The following is a 22,702-nucleotide window of genomic DNA, read 5'->3' on the forward strand; positions in this document are numbered from 1 at the left end:
CAGCAGCAAGAACTAGAAAGAGAAATCCCATTCAAAATCACCTTAGACAAAATAAAATACCTAGGAATCTATCTCCCAAGACAAACACAGGAACTATATGAACACAACTACAAAACACTCGCCACACAACTAAAACTAGACTTGAACAATTGGAAAAACATTAACTGCTCATGGATAGGACGAGCCAATATAATAAAAATGACCATCCTACCCAAACTTATTTATCTATTTAGTGCCATACCCATTGAACTACCAAAATACTTCTTCACTGATTTAGAAAAAACCATAACAAAGTTCATTTGGAAGAACAAAAGATCAAGGATATCCAGGGAAATAATGAAAAAAAACACATATGATGGGGGCCTTGCAGTCCCAGACCTCAAACTATATTACAAAGCAGCAGTCATCAAAACAATTTGGTACTGGCTAAGAAACAGAAAGGAAGATCAGTGGAATAGCCTGGGGGAAAACGACCTCAGCAAGACAGTATACGATAAACCCAAAGATCCCAGCTTCTGGGACAAAAATCCACTATTCGATAAAAACTGCTGGGAAAATTGGAAGACAGTGTGGGAGAGACTAGGAATAGATCAACACCTCACACCCTACACCAAGATAAATTCAAAATGGGTGAGTGACTTAAACATAAAGAAGGAAACCATAAGTAAATTGGGTAAACACAGAATAGTATACATGTCAGACCTTTGGGAGGGGAAAGGCTTTAAAACCAAGCAAGATATAGAAAGAATCACAAAATGTAAAATAAATAATTTTGACTACATCAAACTAAAAAGCTTTTGTACAAACAAAACCAATATAACTAAAATCAGAAGGGAAACAACAAATTGGGAAAAAATCTTCATAGAAACCTCTGACAAAGGTTTAATTACTCATATTTATAATGAGCTAAATCAATTGTACAAAAAATCAAGCCATTCTCCAATTGATAAATGGGCAAGGGAAATGGATAGGCAGTTCTCAGATAAAGAAATCAAAACTATTAACAAGCACATGAAGAAGTGTTCTACATCTCTTATAATCAGAGAGATGCAAATCAAAACAACTCTGAGGTATCACCTCACACCTAGCAGATTGGCTAACATAACAGCAAAGGAAAGTAATGAATGCTGGAGGGGATGTGGCAAAGTAGGGACATTAATTCATTGCTGGTGGAGTTGTGAACTGATCCAACCATTCTGGAGGGCAATTTGGAACTATGCCCAAAGGGCGACAAAAGAATATCTACCCTTTGACCCAGCCATAGCACTGCTGGGTCAGTACCCCAAAGAGATAATGGACACAAAGACTTGTACAAAAATATTCATAGCTGCGCTCTTTGTGGTGGCCCAAAACTGGAAAACGAGGGGATGCCCATCAATTGGGGAATGGCTGAACAAACTGTGGTATATGTTGGTGATGGAATACTATTGTGCTCAAAGGAATAACAAAGTGGAGGAGTTCCATGGAGACTGGAACAACCTCCAGGAAGTGATGCAGAGCGAGAGGAGCAGAACCAGGAGAACATTGTACACAGAGACTAATACACTGTGGTATCATCGAACGTAATGGACTTCTCCATTAGTGGTGGTGTAATGTCCCTGAACAACTTTCAGGGATCCAGGAGAAAAAAAACACCATTCATAAGCAAAGGATAAACTATGGGAGTGGAAACACCGAGAAAAAGCAACTGCCTGAATACAGAGGTTGAGGGGACATGACAGAGGATAGACTTTAAATGAACACTCTAATGCAAATACTATCAACAAAGCAATGGGTTCAAATCAAGAAAACATCTAATGCCCAGTGGACTTACGCGTCGGCTATGGGGGGTGGGGGGGAGGAAAAGAAAATGATCTATGTCTTTAACGAATAATGCTTGGAAATGATCAAATAAAATATATTTAAAAAAAAAAAAGAATTAAATTAGGGGCAGCTAGATAGCACAGTGAATAGAATGGGGGCTCCAGAGTCAGGAAGTCTCATCTTCCTAAATTAAAATCTGGCTACAATCACTTATTAGCTGTGTGGCCCTGGACAAATCACTTAATCCTATGTAAAATGAACTAAAGAAGGAAATGGCAAACTATTTCAATATCTTTGCCAAGAAAACCTCAAGTGGGAAGATGAAGTGTTAGACATGACTGAACAAAAAAATAGGACCTCTGGTCCTTTTGAGTTTGGAAAGCTCAGAAGTACACTCTAAGCTCACCTTTCAAAGTCTGTGTTTTGTTGCCAGCCCATAATTCATGCCCCTGAGGAGCAATGGGTGACCCTCATGACAGGAAGACTGGAGGAAAGGAGCTTGGTAGGACCCAAGCTATGCAGAAAGGCATCTAAGAGTGCATAGCTGAGGCATAGAAGGAAGATTAGCCCTTTGCAAAAGCTAATTGATGTGAAAAGGCTAAGTAGAATTGGCAGGAGGAGCAGAGAGCCATAGAAAAGAGACATCACCAGATGCTTCAGAGTCCACTACACTAGAAGCCTGGGGCAGGGCAGCATAGATCATATATGTTACAATGGCACATGGTCAGTTCAGTCCTATTCTTTCAATTTAAATTGGTGTACATGCATTGGCGCTAGGGTTGTTTTTTTTTTTTATAGCTTGTGCATTGTTGGGGTATATTTTTAAAATTTATCTAACACCTTTATATGTATAAAGTGGTTCAATCCATTAAAAAAAAGTTATCATTGTGAAATCTGGTAAATCCTCTTTCACAATTTCAGACTTTTTGGTATAGTGCAGCATTGGTGAAGAAATGGCACAGGTGCAGAGTTGGCACTCAGGGAGCTGCTACTCTGTTCCCCCTCTTCCCAGCACCCAAGGACATTTTGGCATGTCCCACCCCTCTGTCTAGCAGCCCAAAGCAAGTACTTTCTCCCTCAACTCTCTCTGGTAATCTCAGGGCTCCCAGACAGTTTGAATTTGCCCCCTGGGCACTCAAACTTGGAAAAGGTTCACCAGTGAGGGCATAGTGGATGATGAATGAACTCAACCCAGAATCAGAAAGTCTTACTACTTGATTCTGCACCACTTGCTGAACCTCTCAATGTTCCAAGAAACTTTCTAACATAATTAAATTGCAAAAACAAATTGCTGACCTTCAGGAAGCTATTTTCTTACCTCAGAGTTCCCCTATGCCAGTGAAAGCAAGAATCTGAACAAACGGGCCACCACAAATAATCTTTATATTTGTCTGTTGCAGTGGCTAGAGAGCATGACCTGGACTCAAGAAGTCCTATGTAGTCCAAACTTTGACACTTACTAGCTGGGTGACCCTGAGCAAATTACTTAACCTTTCTTTGCCTCAGTTTCCTCCTCTATAAATGGGGATAATAATAGCATTTATTTCCCAGGATTGCTGTGAGGATCAAATTAGATAATATTTGTAAAGTGCTTAATACAGTGCCTGGCATATAGTAAGTGCTATTTAATTTCTAGCTATTATCATCATTATATTTTTTTACCACTGAGTTTGGTGAAAATTATGTCCCTGACACTTCTCTTGTTATTTAAGATAAATATTCCATTATGGTGTTGTTCTTCATATTTTCATCATCATTTCACTACTGTTTTTAAATATATTTCTTTACATTGTCTCCTTTTATCTTCTCTATCCACTGCACATACTGCCCATTCTGCCTGTCACCCAGCGGTTAGCCCAAAACACCAATCTGGTTGTTTTTGATCTCTTATGGCTACTCTATTGAGAATTGTAGTTACAATGTTGTAGCATTTAGCTTGACGACTTGGTCCTATTTCCAAGGTTCTTTGTTACTGCTGGTTTTGCAAATCAAAGGTTGTTCTAATGTTCATCCTGTTGTCCATAAATTGCTCAGATTCACATTGATTTTTAAATATTCAATTTTTATCTTTGAAAAGAATGCTTGACTTTGTGGGGAAACAGATTTTGGAATGAAATCTTATAGTTCTTATCTTTTGGGATGTCCAAGTCCAGCTTCTGCAATTTTATTTCATTTCATATAATTCAATGTCAATCCAATTTTATACATAATGTTTTATATAATTTAAATTGGTGGTCTTTGATTCATGGGTAATTCCAGAATTCGTAGTAAAAGTATCATTAATAAAAAATTTGGAATGCTGATTTGGAGACATCTCTGAAGATGATTTGAACAAAACAGTGATATAATTCTGGTGGATCTATAGTTATTTCTTTAAAATTGAATATTTTTTCCCCTCTTCATTCCTCCTGTGTAGATAGAATTCTCTCCCCAAGTGTCATCCCACCCAACTCATCTTACCCAGTCTTCCCTTTGCATGCTTACCTTGTGTTGTGAGAACAAGCGAATGGAGGGACATGTGTGGGAGGGCCTGAGGATAAAAGTTTTGGTGTGGCACCACCCTCTCTCTCTCTCTGTTTCCTGGAATGTGGCTGAGGACCTTGGTTGAGAGCCAGGCGGTGGTCAGGTTAGTTAGGCTTTATACTCCTATCTTTTTTTTCTACTTCAAGTGATTAGTAATAAATTTTATAAAAAAAATAATACTTGGAGTTATTGATATTAATTTTTTTTATTAAAACCCTTACCTTCCGTCTTGGAGTCAATACTGTGTATTGGCTCCAAGGCAGAAGAGTGGTAAGGGCTAGGCAATGCGGGTCAAGTGACTTGCCCAGGGTCACACAGCTAGAAAGTGTCTGAGGCCAGATTTGAACCTAGGACCTCCCATCTCTAGGACTGGCTCTCAATCCACTGAGCTACCCAGCTGCCCCATATTGATATTAATTTAAATTTTACACTTCTTCCCAGATATCCTCTTTCTGGTAAGGAAAAATTTGAGTTTCCTATGTTCATCAATCAAATGCATAAGACTCCTCCTTTAACTGCCAAAATAATTCATTATCTTTGAACTCTTCATGATAGTTTATAACTTCCCATATCAATTAAGAAAATTTTCAAAAACATAAGGCAGTCAAATTGGCTTTAAAATTAATTTTAATGGATTTGTTTGAGTTTCTACTGTGAAAAACCTTGTACAAAAAGTTTTCCTATAAGTTTCATTTTTATAATCATATGATAATGTAGTAATTCTCTTTCAAGTCATTTAACCTCTATCTGCCTCACTTTCCCCAGATGCCAAATGTGGGATATATCACAGGGTTGTTTTGAGGATCAGATGAGATATTTGTTAAATGCTTAGTACAGTGTGTGACAAATAATAGGTACTTAATAAATGTTTCTTTCCCTCTTCATCCCTTCCCAGTTTCATATATTACCACTAGAGATTATTAAATTCATTTAGTATTATTTGGACCTTGAACAATATTTGTGCTATAAGAAAAGTGTGTACAGATACTGTTTTATTAAAATGTCTGAATTGTGGAACTTAAACTTTTAAGTTAATTATTTTAGTTATTCCTTTATGTTATTTGCCATATAGACAATAAATCTTTCTTCTAGAAGAAAGAAATTAGATCTGAAATTAGAGGATCATGGCTTATATTTCAACTCTATTTATAGTTATGTGAATTTGGATATGTGATCTAACTTTTGAGAGCCTTAGTTTCTTCATCTGTAAAATGAAGGAACTGTACTAAATCAACTTAAATGTATTTACCATTTTCAAATCCTGAGATTTAAAAAATCTATGAGTGTGAATTCAACTTTTTTCCATGAGAAAGTTTTGTTTTTACTTAATCATTTGATATGAATATTTGTTTATAGTTGGGGGGGGGGGAGAGCAGATTTCTTTTTTTATGTGTGTTTTTTTTAAACTGGAAGAAAATTTATCTAAAATCCAGAAGTGATTTTGGCATCACATGGAAAGTAAGTTTTAATCTGTCTTTAGGGGGAAATCATATTCTGTGATTCTAATGACAAATTTATTAAGTCTATTCAGAGTCAGAATTTATATTTGTAGGAATTCATTTAATTGTATCTTGGTAGACCACATATCTTGAGGGCTCTAGACTGGAACCAAAGAAACTTTCCTTTAATCTACTATCCAAAGCCCTTAGTCAAATCTGGACTGCTTTCAATATTCAAAGTATATCCTTATTTGATTCTGTTAAATTTTGACCTAAAGGTATCTTTTTTAAACTCTTAGTTTTGTTTGTTTGTTTTAAGAATCAATACTAAATAAGCAGGAAGATTTAGGTCAGTGATGGTCAACCTATGGCACAAGTACCAAAGAGGGCACACAGAGTGCTCTCTATGGTTACATGGCTTCCTCCCCTCCCCCTAGTTCATTACTAGAAAGGCAGAGGGACTCTGGCAGAGCTTCTCCCCCTTTCCACCACACCTAATGACAGTTTTTCACACCCCACCCCCACCTCTCTGCCCAGCAGTCTAATGGGACCACACAGTGGGTAAGGTGGGTGGCTCATAGGCAGCAGAGCTGGAGAGGAGTAGAGTGCTCAGGCTACTCCCTTCCCCCTCTCTACACTCCCTGAGGACATTCCTCACTTCACCCAACCCTCTATTCAGAAGCCTAATGAGAACATTTTCTTCACTCCCCTGTGTGGTGTTGGGGGGGGGGGGGAGGGGGGGGACATGTGATGGGGGAAGGCAGGCACCACACTCCATCTCTAAAAGGTTTGCCATTACTAGGTTAGGCAATGGGAGTTAAATGACTTTTCTAGGAAGTGTCTGAGGTCAGATTTAAACCCAAGACCTCCAGTCTCCAGGCCTGACTCTCTATTCACTGAGCAACCCAGCTGCCTCCAAAGCTGCCTTTAAAAAAAAAATCACTAATAGAGAAGGTAAAATGGGTAAAATTAGAATACTTCAGCCACAATCATGTCGATTGGAAAGATTTTTTAAAAAATCATTTTCCTTTGGATTTCTTTACTGAATTTTGGTTTTTAAAATATAGATATAGAATGCTATGAATTAGATAAGCTCTATTAGGTAAGACACCTTTTTCAGTTTTAAGGAGAAACATTTTGAGTTATGATCATATTTTTAAGTAATCAAATTGAATTGTTTATAAACATGTTTTTAAAAAATATCGTTTGTTTTTATACTGTTGTTCTTGTCCTTATTGCTGTTGTTCAGTCATGTCAGACTTTTCATGATCCCATTTGAAGTTCTCATTGCCAGGATATTGGAGTGGTCCCTTTTGTCTGAGATGTCTTCCTTCCCGAGCTCTTCCTCTTTTGACCTTTCATTGCTGTTGTTGTTGCTCAGTCATATCTGACTCTTTGTGACCCCATCTGAAGTTTTCTTGGCAAAGATACTGGAGTGGTTTCCTATTTCCTTATCTAGCTGTTTTTACAGATAAGGACATTGGGGCAAATAGGATTCAGTGATTTGCCCAGGGTCACACAGCTAGCAAGTGTCTGAAGTCAGATTTGTCTTCCCCTGACTCCCTTGACCAGAGAATTTTGTTGGACTTTTCCTCAGGTGTTCTAGCTACATTCCTAGATCAGCAGTGGCTGTGGCAATGTCTATATCAGGAGGCAAGGACAGGTTGGCAATAGATTTGCAGTTTTACAGAACTGAGCAGAAAACCACTATATCATATCCAAGGGAATAGCCTGAGAGCTCTATCAAAACTACTTCCCAGGGGGCAGCTGGGTGGCTCAGTGGATTGAGAGTCAGGCCCAAAGATGGGAGGTCCTGGGTTCAAATTTGGCCTCAGCCACTTCCCAGCTGTGTGACCCTGGGCAAGTCCCTTGACCCCCATTGCCTACAGGGCCCTTACCACTCTTCTGCCTTGGAGCCAATACACAGTATTGACTCCAAGACAGAAGGAAAGGGTTTAAAAAAAAAAACTACTTCCCAAAGATGTTAGTTACTCTTTTGTCCTATGGGCTCTTTCAGCATGTGCCAATTTTTAAAAAACCCCTATCTTCCATCTTGGAATCAAGACTGTGTATTCCAAAGCAGAAGAGGGGTAAGGGCTAGGTAATGCGGGTCAAGTGACTTGCCCAGGGTCACACAGCTGGGAAGTGTCTGAGGCCAGATTTGAACCCAGGACCTCCCATCTTTGGGCCTGACTCTCAATCCACTGAGCTACCCAGCTGCCCCCAGCATATGTCAATTTTCTCCTGGTAGAAAAGCATGCCAAGGACTTTGGGCTGTTCATTTCTATTGTACCAATTATATAGCCTTTAAGAACTCCTTTCTAAAAGATAATCAATTCTGGCCAACTGATTTATATCCATTGATAATCATGGTGGCAAACATACCATTGGGAGCTTGAGCTGATAGTTTTGAAAAAGACTTATATGTGGAATATGAAGGGAGATAGATATTGCTTGATCTCTGGGGACCTGCCTTGTCAATGAGAATAGGAATGGGGAGCAAGACTCACTGAGGCTAGATGACCACCCTTACATTTTAACATGTTTACCAACAAGATGCTCTGTATACTGTGGGCCAGACTAGAAGGGGCAGGACTAGTAGTGGGGAAACTTCATCTCTAATAAGTGATAGTAGAATTGGATCAAATGTTGTCATTAATAAAATAAAAGCCTGGAAAACAAGATAAACTTAGGCATCATTTTATTAATTTTTAAAATGTGTGCATTGTTTAAGTGCATTTCTACATCCTATTGTAAGTTAGTCTGCGATAATTAACACTACAACTAATTAAAAGTTACAGAGGAAAGCCAAACTCCCATGAACAAAAAAAATCATTTTTCTTTTTCATTTGCTAAAATCAGACATTGGTAAGAAGAGAGGTTTAGTTTCTTCTTTCATTCCCTATTAATGTACAATTCAGACTTCAAAACCACAATATTTAGAGTTATGATAAAGTTCATTTAAGCACCTGGTAAAAAAAAAAAGAAAGAAAATAGAAAGATCGTTGCATGTATAAGCAGAGGACCTGGGTTTGAAACCCTTATCCTGTCTATGTGACCCTGCAAAGTTATTCCATTTCTTGGACTAAATCTGGTTAACTGATTGATATCAGTTGATAATCATTTATGAGATGAAGAGATTTGATTAGATGATTTCTAAGGTCCATTTCAATTTTAACTCTACAAATACCAGAATTTATGGATCAGATTCTATCTTTTGAATTTGGAACTAAATCAAACATGATTGTAGGATTTGTACCTGCTACTTGGGGATCCATTACTAAGAGGGAATCAGGGAGAGGTCCTAAAACCAAATATCTCCCTTATGCTGAAGGGATTGTTGTAAATCTCTTACATGTTATTTCTTCTTCTTTTTTTAAACCCTTACCTTCTGTCTTAGAATCAATACTGCGTATTTCTTCCAAGGCAGAAGAGTAGTAAGGGCTAGGCAATGAGGGTTAAGTGACTTGCAAAGATTCACACAACTAGAAAGTATCTGAGGTCAAATTTGAACCTAGGACCTTCCATTTCTGGGTCTAGTTCTTAATCCACTGAGCCACTGAGCAGCTGCCCCTTTTACATGTTATTTCAGTGTTTCTCTTTTCTAATCTGAAATCTGGGGATTAATTCTGAATCCATCTCAGAACATTTGGATCAATGCATTTTTTATTGCTCTAGCTAAGAGAAGAAATTATTCCTCAAATGAACTTTCACATTCATCATGGTAATAAATACAATTTATGTCATTTCAGTTTCAGATTTGTAACTTTAGGAAAGGTGGGGAAGAAAAAAGAAGGTTCAGTGTTAGTTTTTATTTTTGGCAAATTTTGTTTTTAATGGATTGAGGAATTTTAAAGTTTAGCAGAGGACTTAGATCAAATCTTCACTATAATAAGTTGTTCTTCACTTTCCTTATCCCATAGAACTCACAGATCTCTTGGGCTTGAAAGAGAACTTTTCTCCTACCTTTCTTTTGTATTTAATGTATACTATGTTGTTCCATAGTAATTTATGTACTTTTCATATCTCTTAAACTTTGGGAAGTCAGGAACTGTCTTAACTAACTTTCTCTCTCTTCTAGTGATTAGCATAGATAGAGTCTATAAACAATAAAATCCAAGCAAGGTGAAAACTAGAAATTCAGAGAGAAAAAAGTAGAGCAAATTAAATTGGTGTTTTGTACCAGTCTGAAAAATGCTGTCTTTCTTCAACAGGGAATGAGAGTCAAGGATCTCTTTAGAGGCACCAGATATACCTGTAACTAGTTAGAAGAATGAAAACATACCCTACATATGGAATCTTTTTCTTCCCACCCCCTACACCCTTAGTAATATATGGTTCTGGAATCATAGTTATCTACTCTTATATCACACCGAATGATTAAAGACTTTGCTTGGCTACAGTGCTTCGCCTTAATACTGTAATAACCTATGGCTTTATAGTCGGTGTATTGTTTTATGGTCAACAAAATCACTCACATTTGGTAAGCTATCCCACCACTTAAAGAGAAAATTCTCTGCCATGAGTTTTAACCATGGAGTAATCTTAGCTTCACCTCTGGCTCCTTTCGCCAGCAGCTCTCTTAGCTCTTCCTTTGACATATAGTAATAATTTTTCAGCTCTCTGGAATCTGGATTTAAGGTTACATCCTTTGTTATCAATAGAAGATAAGCAATTTCATGTTCTCCCCAAGTCTCATCTGATTGAGCCTTGTAATGGTAACGTGTCATAAAGATGATATCATCCAGGGAAACCTGTGATCAAATTCAGAATACTGTTAGCAAACCTATCATAGCAGACAGAACGCTTTCAGTTTCTAAATGTAGAGAAAGAACTTCATGTAAAAAATGTTGGATTTAGAGTTGAGGACTAACATTTGAAACCCAGCCTATTCACTGGGTCCTACAATTTATTTAACCTGTATAGGTCTTAGTTTCTTTGTCCAATTTCTTTTTGCCTTTTATCTTTGATGCTTAGCACCATACCTGTCACATATTAGGAGCTTACTAAATGCTGTTTCTTAATTAATATTCAAATCTTCCTGATAGTACTCCTTTTAAAAGTTCCACTCTTTCCAACACCTACTCAATCCCCCTTTGATAAGCCAATCCTCCATAGCTAGGGGAACCCCCAGATTATGGCTAAAATTTCTACCAAAAGTATTATTTATTTTATTTATTTTCAGCTAATATTTTTAGTGACAGTTTAAAAGGCTAATTTGTAAGAATTATAACTGCTAGGTTACACTGTCAGGATTTGCCCGATATGGCAACTTATTATACCTTGCATTATTTGAGCCCCAAGACTCTGGACCAGTCAGGAACTAGAAAACTAATCATTGGTTGCTGCCATAAAAGGAAAAAATCTGATCTAGTGATCTTATCTCAGAAGGAACATAATCCTTCTTGCTATGCTGCCTACATGCCTTTTTCTTTGTCTTCCATCCTGTCTTGGACCACTTAGTCAACAAGAATTATTAAGCATTTACATGTGTCAGGCAATAAGTGAAGCACCAAGGATTCAGAGAAAGGTAAAAACCTGTCGCTGCCTTCAGGGAGCATATATTCTAATGTAAATATGTAGCCCCACATAAGATAGCTACAAAAAGGTGAAAGTAATTTTTGATAGAGAAGCAACGCTTCCCCTTCATTTATTAATTAATTTATAGATTCTTTTTATTTCTGTATTTTGGCCCTGTTCTTTGTTGTTGATCATTATCATAGCTGCTCTTGGCCTCCATCTTCAATAAGTGGTTTCCTGGAGCTTGATCTGATATAAAAATGTCACACAAACTGAAAAATGGCATATGCAGAGGTCAATGGGGTTCAAGGCAAGACAATGGTTTTTGTCTAAGTTGGGAGTTAGAAGACCTGGATTCTAGTTTTTGTTTAGTCACTAATCAAATGTCACATAAAGTCATATAAAAGTTTTTGTGCCTCAATTTCTTCATTTTAAAGTGAAGATGAAGAGAGAAGTTCTTTTTTGTTCTCATATTCAATGATTCTCAAATTCCAAGTGTCCTACGTACAGAAAGCAGAAGCAACAAATTAGAATCAGTGGATCATTGATGTATAGTAGGACGGGACCTTAAAGATCATTCAGTCCAACCTCTCTGTTTACAGATGAGGAAAGTAAGGAACAGAGAGATGGCCAAGATCAACCATCCAGTGAGTATCTGAGATAGTTTTTGAACCCAGGTCTTCCTAACTCTAAGTCTAACGTTTTCTTCACACTTACATGCTGCCTCTCATCACTTGATTAGACATCCTGGTATGTAGAACTCAAGCTTCTCCTGACAATGCCAGATAAATGACATTTCACCATATTGCTTTTGAATGTAATTTGATCACTAGATCAAGACCTTTTCAGATAACTTAAGGCAATTGATTATGTTAGCGATGATCCAACTTTAGACAAAGAACTCCTTTAATTTTTCCTATGTAATTGATTGTATGATCTCGTAGTTTGTGTAATTATTTCTAAGAAATAAGATTGCTTACCTGTTCCAGGGGAATTCCTAGTTCAGCATGTATGCGCCTCTGAGCTGCCCTCCTTACTCCAATGGCATTATTTTCATCTAGCTCTTGGCAATTGCTTAATGGATGACTACAACAAGAATCAGTGAAATACCCTAAAAGAATGAAGATAGGATACATTTTTTACCATTGTATGTCCTTATAAGCTTCCAAACAAAACAGAAAAGTTAGTACTAACTTATTCAGGCAAAAGACTTATTTATCTCATATTTATCATTTATCTCATAAAATATAAGATTACTTGATATGTGGTTGTCTGAGTAAAGAATAAAAATGTGGCCAATAAGATTACAAGAAAATCTATTTCACAGGGTTGTTAAAATGTTCAAGAAGGGGGCAGCAGGGTAGTTCAGTGGATTGAGAACCAGGCCTAGAGATGGGAGGTCCTGGATTCAAATCTGACCTCAGACACTTCCCAGCTGTGTGACCCTGGGCAAGTCACTTGACCCCCATTGCCTAGCCCTTACTACTCTTTTTTCTTGGAACCAATACACAGTATTGATTCCAAGATGGAAGGTAAGGGTTTTTTTTTTTTTAATGTTCAAGAAAATGACAAGCAATTGCCAATACAGACATTAAAAGGAAATTCATTTTGAGGAAGAAAAAAAAAGCTCTCTTCTCTAAACTATGCTTATAAGTATGATCTAGAAAAAAATTGTAAGAGTTACTGAACATTGTCTCCTAAAATAATAAGGAAACTGTAATTATCCTGTTGACAAAGTATTGGGAATTGTTTGTCAGAAAAATATTATTTAGCCCTCTTGCAAAACCACAAAAAGAGCCTCATTACCATGCAAAGTTCATGTGTCTATAATTTTTAAGATTCTCAAGTTGTAAAGGACTTTATACATCATATGGTTAAGACCTCTAAAATTGTGAATTTAATTAATATTTCAATAACTATATTTTCATGTGATAGTTTCCATTTTTAATAATCTTTATTATATTATATTCAGTTAAAAACATTATTCTAAGGGTTTCATTGTTTTCACCATACTGCCAAAGAGATCTATTACATGATAAAGTTTAAGAATTTCTGATCTAGTTTGTTTAGATGTCTTCAATGTGTATTAATCACAGAATCATCAGAAACTAAAAATGGGGAGTGGCAGATGGAGGAGAGGAGAGAAGGGGGGAAGCAATAAGGAAGTAAGAGAAAGAAAAGGAAAAAAGGAATGGATTTTAGGACAAGGGCCAAAGAAAATAGGAAGTCCTGACCCCTGGCTTAACCTTTCCATTATATCCTTCAGGTATCATCTGCTTATCACACCCCTTCTGGTCATCTTGCACAGTAATAATTGAAAGCAGAAGTATCACATTTTGACCAACAATTTAATAATTTCATCTTTCAGTTCATTCAGAAATCTTGGGTGAATGTCTTTTGGTGTTAGTGCTTTGTTAATACTCAGATTGTCAGTTTAGGGTAGAGCCTCCTGGGATCTCCCTAACTGTTATTGAAGGTCATTGAATAGGTAAAGCAAAATTCATTTCCAGTTGCTTGTTGGATCATAGAGTGATAGATTAAAAAATGAGAATGACTTATGGGGAGACTAACTCATCAACTTTTCCCAGATCCATACAAGAGATGTCTTTCTGAAATCATAGAATAAACAGAGATTCAAGGGGAAGGACTCACCTGGAAAGGTAATTTTAGTGTCTGATCTCTCTTGTACCAGTAGTTGGTTTTTGCTGTTGAACAAGACAACGCTGAAAGCTCGATGTAAGAGACCTGAAAAGAAGTGAATATTTATAAATAAGAAAAGAACTCCTTCAAATGTAGAATTAATACATTATTTTCCTGTCAATGCTTTACTCTTCTGTTCTGTCCTCACATACAATCCCACTACCACTTCCAAAAACTGAAACTGGGGCCACAGCAGAAGGAAAGATATGGTGAACATCTGCTCCTTCACTTCTCCCATTTGTCATTAATTATGTGGGAAGTCAAAATCATGCATGTCTTTAGTTTGAAACATTATAGATGGCAAGTGCCCCGGGTGATTCATTCTCTTATAAGAGGTCACAGAACAAATTTTATGCTACCTAGCAGACTAGAAAAGTATGGGGGGAAACCCTTTGGAAGTGACACCCAGCTTTTTACCATACCTTTTTCAATGTTTTTATTCAAGTGACAAGTCTTCTTGTCTTCTTCACCAATCACATTATCATTGTCATCAGTGATGATGCATAACTCTGTCAAGCGTCCTACTTGATATTTATCCATGTGATTGCTAATTTCTTCTGACATATTTTTCAGAAATTTCTGAAAAAAGTAAAAGAATTGGTTGTTACTGGTAATGTGAAGATAATAATAATTACATAATTCTTAAAGGTTTACAAGATACTTAATATTCTTTATATTATTTGAAACTTATGAGGTAGTTAACAAATGTTGTATTATCTCCATTGAGCAGATGAGGAAACTGAGATTCAGTAAGATTCAACAACTTGTCCAAGTTTCCTGGGGGTCTTAAGTGGCTGAACTAAATATCAAATGCTCTGACATTATGATGTGTCCTTTTCAACAAACTATGTATTACCAAGAATCTTCTGTTTCTACCAGTCATTTCTCTTCAAAGCTAATTCTGATTTTATAATCTCTCATTATACTCAAGACTTTATTTTCTATATTAGGGGAGCATGGTAATGTGGAACGAGAATAGCATTAGGAGACTTGAGTTTTAGTCTTGACTGTATAACTAACTCAGTAGATGCCCTTGGGCACAGCCAAGACTTCCATAGATCTCAGTTTCCTTAACTATACATTGAACCACCTAAACTAGGAACCACCTAGACCATCTGGACTGGATGGCCTCTATAAATCTGATAATCTCTAGACTTGAATAACCAACTATTTATTTGACATTTCAAACTGGATATCCCATAAATATCTCAAACTCACCATATCCAAAGCAGAATTCATGATCTTTCCATCCAAATTTATCCCTCTTCTGAACTTACTTATTACTTTTGATTACCAAAGTTCACAACTTCAGTGTCATAGTCAACTAACTCATTGTCTCTTAGCACTGCTATCTTCCTCATAACATTTTTTTGCATGTATTCCCTTCTCTTCATTGACATAGTCACTGTTTTAATTCAGAACCTCATCACCTCTTGCCTGGACTATTGCAATAACTTCCCACTTGTTTTTCCTACCTTGTCTCATCCACTCTAAATCATCCTTTTCTCCAAAGGAGGTTGCCAAAGAGATTTTCCTAAAGTACAGATATGACTACATTTTCCTGTGACTCAAAAAATGCATTGGTTCCCTATTACCTTTGGAATCAAATATAAACTCACCTGTTGGACATTTAGACCTTTTTATATCCTATCTCCTTTCTACATTTCAATTGTACATATTTTTTATTTGCTTATACGGATGTTCTTGTTGTTACACACACACAAATCTCCCATTCTTGTGCCTTTTCACTTACTAATCCTCATACCTGGAAAGCATTGCCATCTCATGACTGACTTCTTCTTAGTATTCCTTGTTTCCTTCAAGATTCAGCCCACAGAACATCAGAATACATAAAAAAGACTGTAAGGTAGTTTAGGGAGCAAGGATGCTAGAACCTAAGAAGATCATAAAACTCTTATGTATTCTGTATTGATTTATTGTTTCCTCTTATAGGATGTATGCTCCTTAAAATTAAGCACTGCACATAATAGATGCATGATAAATGTCTATGGATGATGCCTTCCACTTCTAAATCGTACTCTATGGTTTGATATCTTAAAAAACTCAATGGCCTTTAATTCATTCTCATGTATTTTCTGTTTTTTAGAACTTATGCAGCAAAAGTAATCAAAGATAATAAAAAGCCACAAAATGCAAGAATGCTTTCAGAAAGGAAAATTTAAACTCTTTCCCCACCCAATCCCAACCATTTGGTCTCTGGTAATCAGTTTTTACTAGTGTATTCTCTTATCTATGCAGAAGTCAAAACTCACTCTTCTCTCAAATCAGGGGCTTTCTTTCCAAACATATTAAGGAAGCACAGAAAACAATTATGCAGAGAAAGAAATTTCAGAAAATAGTAAGGAAATCTTTACAAAGTAACAATGCATATTTACCCTCTCTTGGCAATTGATGGCCTTAATGTTGGTTCTTGAATTCACTCTTGAAATCTGTGAATGTCCTATACTCAATATTGGTTTTCAATTTGGTTTGCCTTTTATAGCCTGAGGATTAGGATAAAGGGAGGACACTTTCACTAGAGGATTTAACATATTGTCTTCTGAAGTAAAGTCCCCACCCATCTATCTTTTTCAATTGGAAGGGTGGAGGAGCGTTACCTTATTTTGCCTACTCAGTATCCTTTGAAAAAATGTATACTTTCATTCTTTTATGAAAGAAGATGGTCAATCAAGTTTATGAATGTAAAGAAAGGGGCAGAGTCAAGGACAGTAACAAGGATTAAGCAATTTCAAACTAGTTAGGCAATATCACTTATTATATTCTGAAGTACATTTCATTCTGTTCCTTATGTGGATTCCAAGTTTTGGGCTCTTTCTGGTATTATTTATAAGAGAGATTAAAAGAGTAGAAAATAGAAAGGCACCACAGAGGGAGCCGGGTAGGCAATGAGGATTTATATGGCATCTGCTATGAATCAGGCTCTGTGCCCAATACTGTACAAATATTATCTAAGTAAAAAAGGTTTTTATTGATATTTTCCATTCTTATATCATCAGAGTTATCTCAAATATCCCTCTTTATCCTCTTTCTATAAAGTTATTCCATATAAATACTATCTTTTTGAGAGATAAAAGGCATCACAGGTACAGGTCAGTCCCTAATCTCATCAAGTTCATACAGGGATGAAAAGTTTATACCTAAGCCTGAGACAAGTCATTAAGCTAGTAGCATCTCAAGGGTCAATTGAATCAGTATAGGGAGGAGGCTTTCAGAGCTCTCTGCCCTCAGACCATCTAGTAAACTAGTAACAACCCAGAAAATAAGCTAAAAACAGCATCAAGGAAGGACTGAAGTTTAAGGGGACACCCCAAAACTTCCCAGAAAATAAAGCCTACCTATAATTAGATGGGGAAAATGAGCAAACAACCAAAAAAGCACCTAACTCTAAAGAATTTTTATGGAGACAATGAGCAAGATGTGGACAAAGAAGAGGATAGTGAAAGCAAAGGAAACACACCCAAAGTCCAAAAGAAAAATATGGATTGGACACAGAGTCTAAGAGAGATAGAGCAAAAGTGGGGAAGAGAAATGAAAATGATACAAGAAGAAAGGAAAGTGATCCAAGAACAAAGGAAAGTAATGCAAGAAGAAACAAAAGTGATACAAGAAGAAATGGCCAATTGAAAAAAGAGAACCAAAAACTGACAGAAGAAAACCAGGTCTTAAAAATCAGAATTGGCCATCAATTGGCCATCAATTGGCCGAGAAACTAATGATTTCCTGAGAAAACAGGAAACAATAAAGCAGAATCAAAGGAATGGGGAAAAACAGAGGAAAACATGGAATATCTTATTGAAAAAAACAACTGACCTAGAAAATAGTTCTAGGAGAAATAATCTGAGAATTGTTAGACTATCTGAAAACCATGATGAAGAAAAAAACTTGGATTTCATATTACAAGAAATTATCAAAGATAACTGCCCAGAGATCCTTGAACAAGAAATTAAAATTGAAATTGAAAGAATTCACAGATTGCCTCGAGAAAGAAACCCTCAACTGAAAACTTCCAGCAATGTAATAGCTAAATTCAAGAGACACCAAGCCAAGGAAAAAACACTTTAAGCAGCCAGGGGGAAAAAATATTCAAATACCATGGAACTACAGTCAAGATCACTCAGGATGTAGCATATTATACATGAAAGGATCATAAGGCATGGAATATGATATACAGGAAGGCAAAAGATTTGGGTTTACAACCCAGAGTTACCTATTCATCAAAACTTCATATATTCTTTCAGAGGAAAAAAGTCATTAAATAAGATAGAAGATTTCCAAGTATTCCTGAGTAATAAACCAGACCTAAACAAAAAACCTGAAAGCCAAATACGAGACACAAGAGAAGCTCAGAAAGGTAAATAAGAAAGAGAAAATTTAAGGACTTATTAAGGTAAAAATGTTTATATGTTTACATGGGAAAGGATTTCTGTAATTCTCAAAAATTACTCAGTAGTAGAGAAGATCAAAGGAATTTACTCAGAAAGAGAGTGGAAAAGTAAGCTCATTATGATAATATGATGTATATGATGATATGATATGTATGACAGGCTACGTATGCATATGAATGACATGTAAAAATCAATAGAAGGGAGAGATAAAATGGGATAAATTATATAACATAAAGAGGTGAAAAATCAGTACAGGTGGTGACAGGCAATGCTTAAACTTTACTCACATTGTAACTGGCTAAGAGAGGGGAAAATGAGCATACTCTGTGGGGAATAGCATTCTATCACCCTACAGAGAAATAGATGGGGAACAAGACAAGGGAAGAGGAGGGTAACTGAAGGGAGGAGGAACTAGAGGGGTGAGAGGGGTGACAAAAAGCAAAATATTGGTGAGGAGGAAAAGAGTGAAAGAAAACAGAACAGGATCTAAAGGGGATAATACTATAGAGGGCAATACACAGTAATCATAATGCTAAATGTGAATGGGATGAACTCACCCACTAAATGGAAGCAGATAGCAGAATGCATTGAAAACCAGAATCCTACTATACGTTGTTTACAAGAAATACATATGAGGTAGGGTCACACACACAGATTCAAGGTAAAAGGGTGGAGCAGAACTTATTACGCATTATCTAAAGTTAAAAATGCAGGAGTAGAAATTGATCTGATTAAAAGAGATAAGGAAGGAAATTACATTTTGCTAAAAGGCACTATAAACAATGAAGTAATATCATTACTAAACATTTATACACCAAATGGTATAGCATCTAGATTTCAAAAGGAAAAATTGAAGAATCTTGAGGAGGAAATAAATAGTAAGACCATACTAGTGGGGGAATCTCAACCTTCCCCTTTCAGAACTAAATAAATTGAATAAAAAAATGAATAAAAATGAAGTTAGTGAAGTAAATGAAATGTTGGAAAAATTAGAGTTCATAGATATTTCTTTTATGACACAAATATGGTAATTATTACAAAGCCAGGCAGACCAAAAAGAGAGAAAGAAAACTACAGACTAATCTCCTTAATGAATATAGATGCAAAAATCTTAAATAGAATACTAGCAAAACAACTCTAGCAAGTGTTAAGGGTAAAATTAGGGTTGTTGACTGAATGTATTGTCTTAGTGGTTGCCAGGAATTTAAGTTCAATCCCAATAAATATTCAAGTCAGTTTGGGATTTTTATGGTGGTTTAATTACAATAGAAGGAAAAAACTAAGAAGAGACAGAGGAAAGGGTATAAGATTTCTCTGGCTTAGCCTAAGCCAAGGGAAGTTCAGAGGCCTCAGCCAAGGGGCCTTCTCAGAAGATTAAATCTAGCTCAGCTTCCAGCCACGAGGTCTCCTCCAAGATGAGGGGCTTCCTCAGAGGATAGTGCCTTTTCAGGAGGTCAAGGAAAGGAGGAATCAGCAGCCTTACTACTCACCAAGGTCACTCAGGGAAGGCACCTCACCTAAACTATGCTACAGAACTAAAACCCGCAAGCATGCCAAAACACCGCCCAGAGCTCCCAATATCACCGAGTGAGCTCCCAACACAGCCGAGAGAGCCCAACTTCGCAGATAGAGAGAGTAAGAGAGAGAAAGTGACATGAAATAAATAGGCAGTTCTTTACATCACTTCCTGCGTCTCACATGTACCAATGGTAGCTTAAGCTTGGCTTAGGACAGCCCAGGGGGTCTCTCAGTTGTTTCTGATTTGTCACTTGCTAGCACATGTCGGTCATAGGCCATCCTCCTCAACACTTAATCCTTAAGTAGGGGTGTATCCATTCCTGCTTGCTAGAATTCTAAAGACTAAGCAGGGTGGAGTAAATCTAAAATTCACACACTAGGATTATTCATTATGACTAGGTGGGATTTATACCAGGAATGCAAGGATGGTTTAATATTAGGAAAACCATCCATATAATTGACCATATCAACAAATAAATCAACAGAAATCACATGATTATCTCAATAGATGCAGAAAAAGCCTTTGACAAAAAAACGAAACTTATTCCTATTGAAAACTCTGGAAAGTACAGGAATAAATAGGTCTTTCCTAAAAATAATAAACACTGTATATTTAAAACCATCAGCAAGTATCATCTACAATAGAGACAAGTTATAAGTCTTCCCAATAAGATCAGGAGGGAAACAAGGATGCCCATTATCACCTCTATTATTTAATATTGTTCTAGAAATGCTAGCAATAGCAATTAGAGAAGAAAAAGAAATCGAAGGAATTAAAATAGGTAATGAGGAAACTAACCTATCACTCTTTGCAGATGATATGATGGTCTACTTAAAGAACTCCAGAAAATCAACTAAAAGACTAATGGAAAAAATTAACAATTTTAGCAGGGTTGCAGGATACAAGATAAACCCTCATAAGTCAACAGCATTTCTATATATTTCCAACAAAATTGAGCAGCATTTCAAGATCAATTTTAAAAAAAAATTCAATTCAGGAATTTAAATTAGATTGGGATTTAAAGCTGGCTATATTAAAACAATTTTGTCCTGATCAAAGATTCCCTCATTTTGTGACCAATAATTATGGAGATTATTTTTGTTTCCCATAATCCAAGGAAATGACTACCACAATTAAACTAAGAAGTCTTCTACGAAGAGATGGACAAATTCCTGCATTTGCTTTATTTTGCTCTTTCCAATAAGGTCTATTGGCTATCCTTAAAGGCAGTGAGAAGAAGCCACTCAACTATGGTGGTTATGATCTTCCCCACCTTAATTATTTGGTTCCCCACCTTGACTTTTAGCTGCTCTAATTCTGCTGGAGTGGTTCCTGTACTCACGGGGTGAATCACAAAGATCAAGAAGTATGGCAGTGTCAAGCTACATTGAAGTCTGAGGCCATCCCAGTATTTTGTAGGATTCTTAAATAATAATTAAGAGAGGAGAAAGAAAAAAAAGCTTCTTTCAGTCAAATGAGCAGAGCAAAGAGAGACATGGGTCTCAGCCAAATTTATCTCCTAAGCATCCTTATGTAAAACGAAGATGTAACTTAAAAGGATACTGAGAATGTAGCTCAGGTGTTGCAGTCATGTTAATCTTCGCACTGAAATGCCCTGGTGGGCTCTGGTGGTCCTGGACTGAGGAAAAGAGGGAAAGAGAAGGTAAGAATAAAGGATCATCCCTCTGACAAGGCTTCCAACCCAAACATCTCTGGTGAATTATCCATTCCCAGTCAGGTGTACTGCCTCCTATGCCAATTGTGTGATGACAGGAGGGGGCTAAAAGAATAAGTTGCCCCAAGGTAAAAGAGATACTAAAGAATAAGCTGAACTAGCCAGTATGGTGAATAAGAGAAAAAGCTTATTAAAGACAACTTAGAAATGAGTAGTCTAAAACAGCTGGTGGACAAAGTGAATCCCTTTGCTGTCCTACTCTCAGAGGTCCCCTTTTCTAGGGAGGGGCAAATAAGGCAAGCATAACAGGAACCAGGTATGCATATATATTTTCTTGGCAGTGTGCTAATAAAGCTGTGTCTAGGGCCAGCTAAGACACTTCCCAGGGCCAGCAAGATATGGCAACATACATGTGCACTTAATGGGAGGTGAGATTTTCTTGTGTGACCCAGCCATGCAGTTGAAATCCTGGCATTCCCCAAAGACTTTGGTTTAAATACCACTATCTCTCTGTACTTCAGTTTCCTCATATGTAAAATCAAGGTAGAGTTTACATTGATGGCTTCTTTCAGCTCTAAAACTATGATTCTCTGACCTCACTAGAGTCCACAACTACAATTTTCTCTTGAGTGGTGATAGTAGTGGGGTTCAGTATGTGAGCAAAAACCATATAAACAACAAAGCATAATACAATTTAATTTGAGGAAGAGGCAAGCACTAAGGGCACTACCAGTTAGGATCAGGGAAGGTATCATCAGAGAAGCAAGAGAGTGGTCAAGGGAAAAAGAAAAAAAAAGATTTTGAACAACTATTGAAGGCAATGAGACAGAGATTCTTTGCCTTTCCTCTTCCTACAGCCTTTCCCTGGGGTTGCTAGGACAGATGAGTGGGAGAAAGAGGAGGAATAGAGAATATACTCTGAGAAAAGGCTTATACTGGTTTGAAAAGCCAAATTAATCAACTAGCTAATAAAGAGGACCTGCTATGTATCTAATAGATCAGATGGGATATTTGCAAAGACCTTGGTATAGTTCCTGGCACATAGTAGATGCTTGATAAATTTTGTTTTCTCTAAAAAAAAATAATAAATTTTGTTCTCTTTCCCTTCCCTGCCCTA

At 36.8% G+C, this 22,702-nt stretch overlaps 1 protein-coding gene across 1 annotated transcript; it reads right to left on the minus strand.

The window, feature by feature from the left end:
* Nucleotides 1-10,201: 10,201 nt before the first annotated feature.
* LOC100021550 (isopentenyl-diphosphate Delta-isomerase 1-like) lies at nt 10,202-14,559 on the minus strand. Its single transcript, XM_001373639.3, has 4 exons — nt 14,408-14,559; nt 13,938-14,030; nt 12,266-12,396; nt 10,202-10,519 (listed from the first exon to the last, which is right to left on the minus strand). Exons 1-4 carry the CDS (start codon nt 14,547-14,549, stop codon nt 10,202-10,204), a joined length of 684 nt encoding a protein of 227 aa, XP_001373676.2. The 5' UTR covers nt 14,550-14,559.
* Nucleotides 14,560-22,702: the final 8,143 nt, after the last annotated feature.

This window comes from Monodelphis domestica, chromosome 5 (genome assembly GCF_027887165.1).
Source record: "Monodelphis domestica isolate mMonDom1 chromosome 5, mMonDom1.pri, whole genome shotgun sequence".
Taxonomy (NCBI): domain Eukaryota; kingdom Metazoa; phylum Chordata; class Mammalia; order Didelphimorphia; family Didelphidae; genus Monodelphis; species Monodelphis domestica.

Coding starts and splice junctions, on each gene's coding strand:
- LOC100021550 (XM_001373639.3), bottom strand. CDS start 14,549: ATGTCAGAAGAAATTAGCAATCACATGGATAAATATCAAGTAGGACGC. Junction 14,031..14,407: donor GAATAAAAACATTGAAAAAG/GTATGGTAAAAA, acceptor ACTTCTTTTCAG/GTCTCTTACATCGAGCTTTC. Junction 10,520..12,265: donor TAGGAATTCCCCTGGAACAG/GTAAGCAATCTT, acceptor ATTTGATCACAG/GTTTCCCTGGATGATATCAT.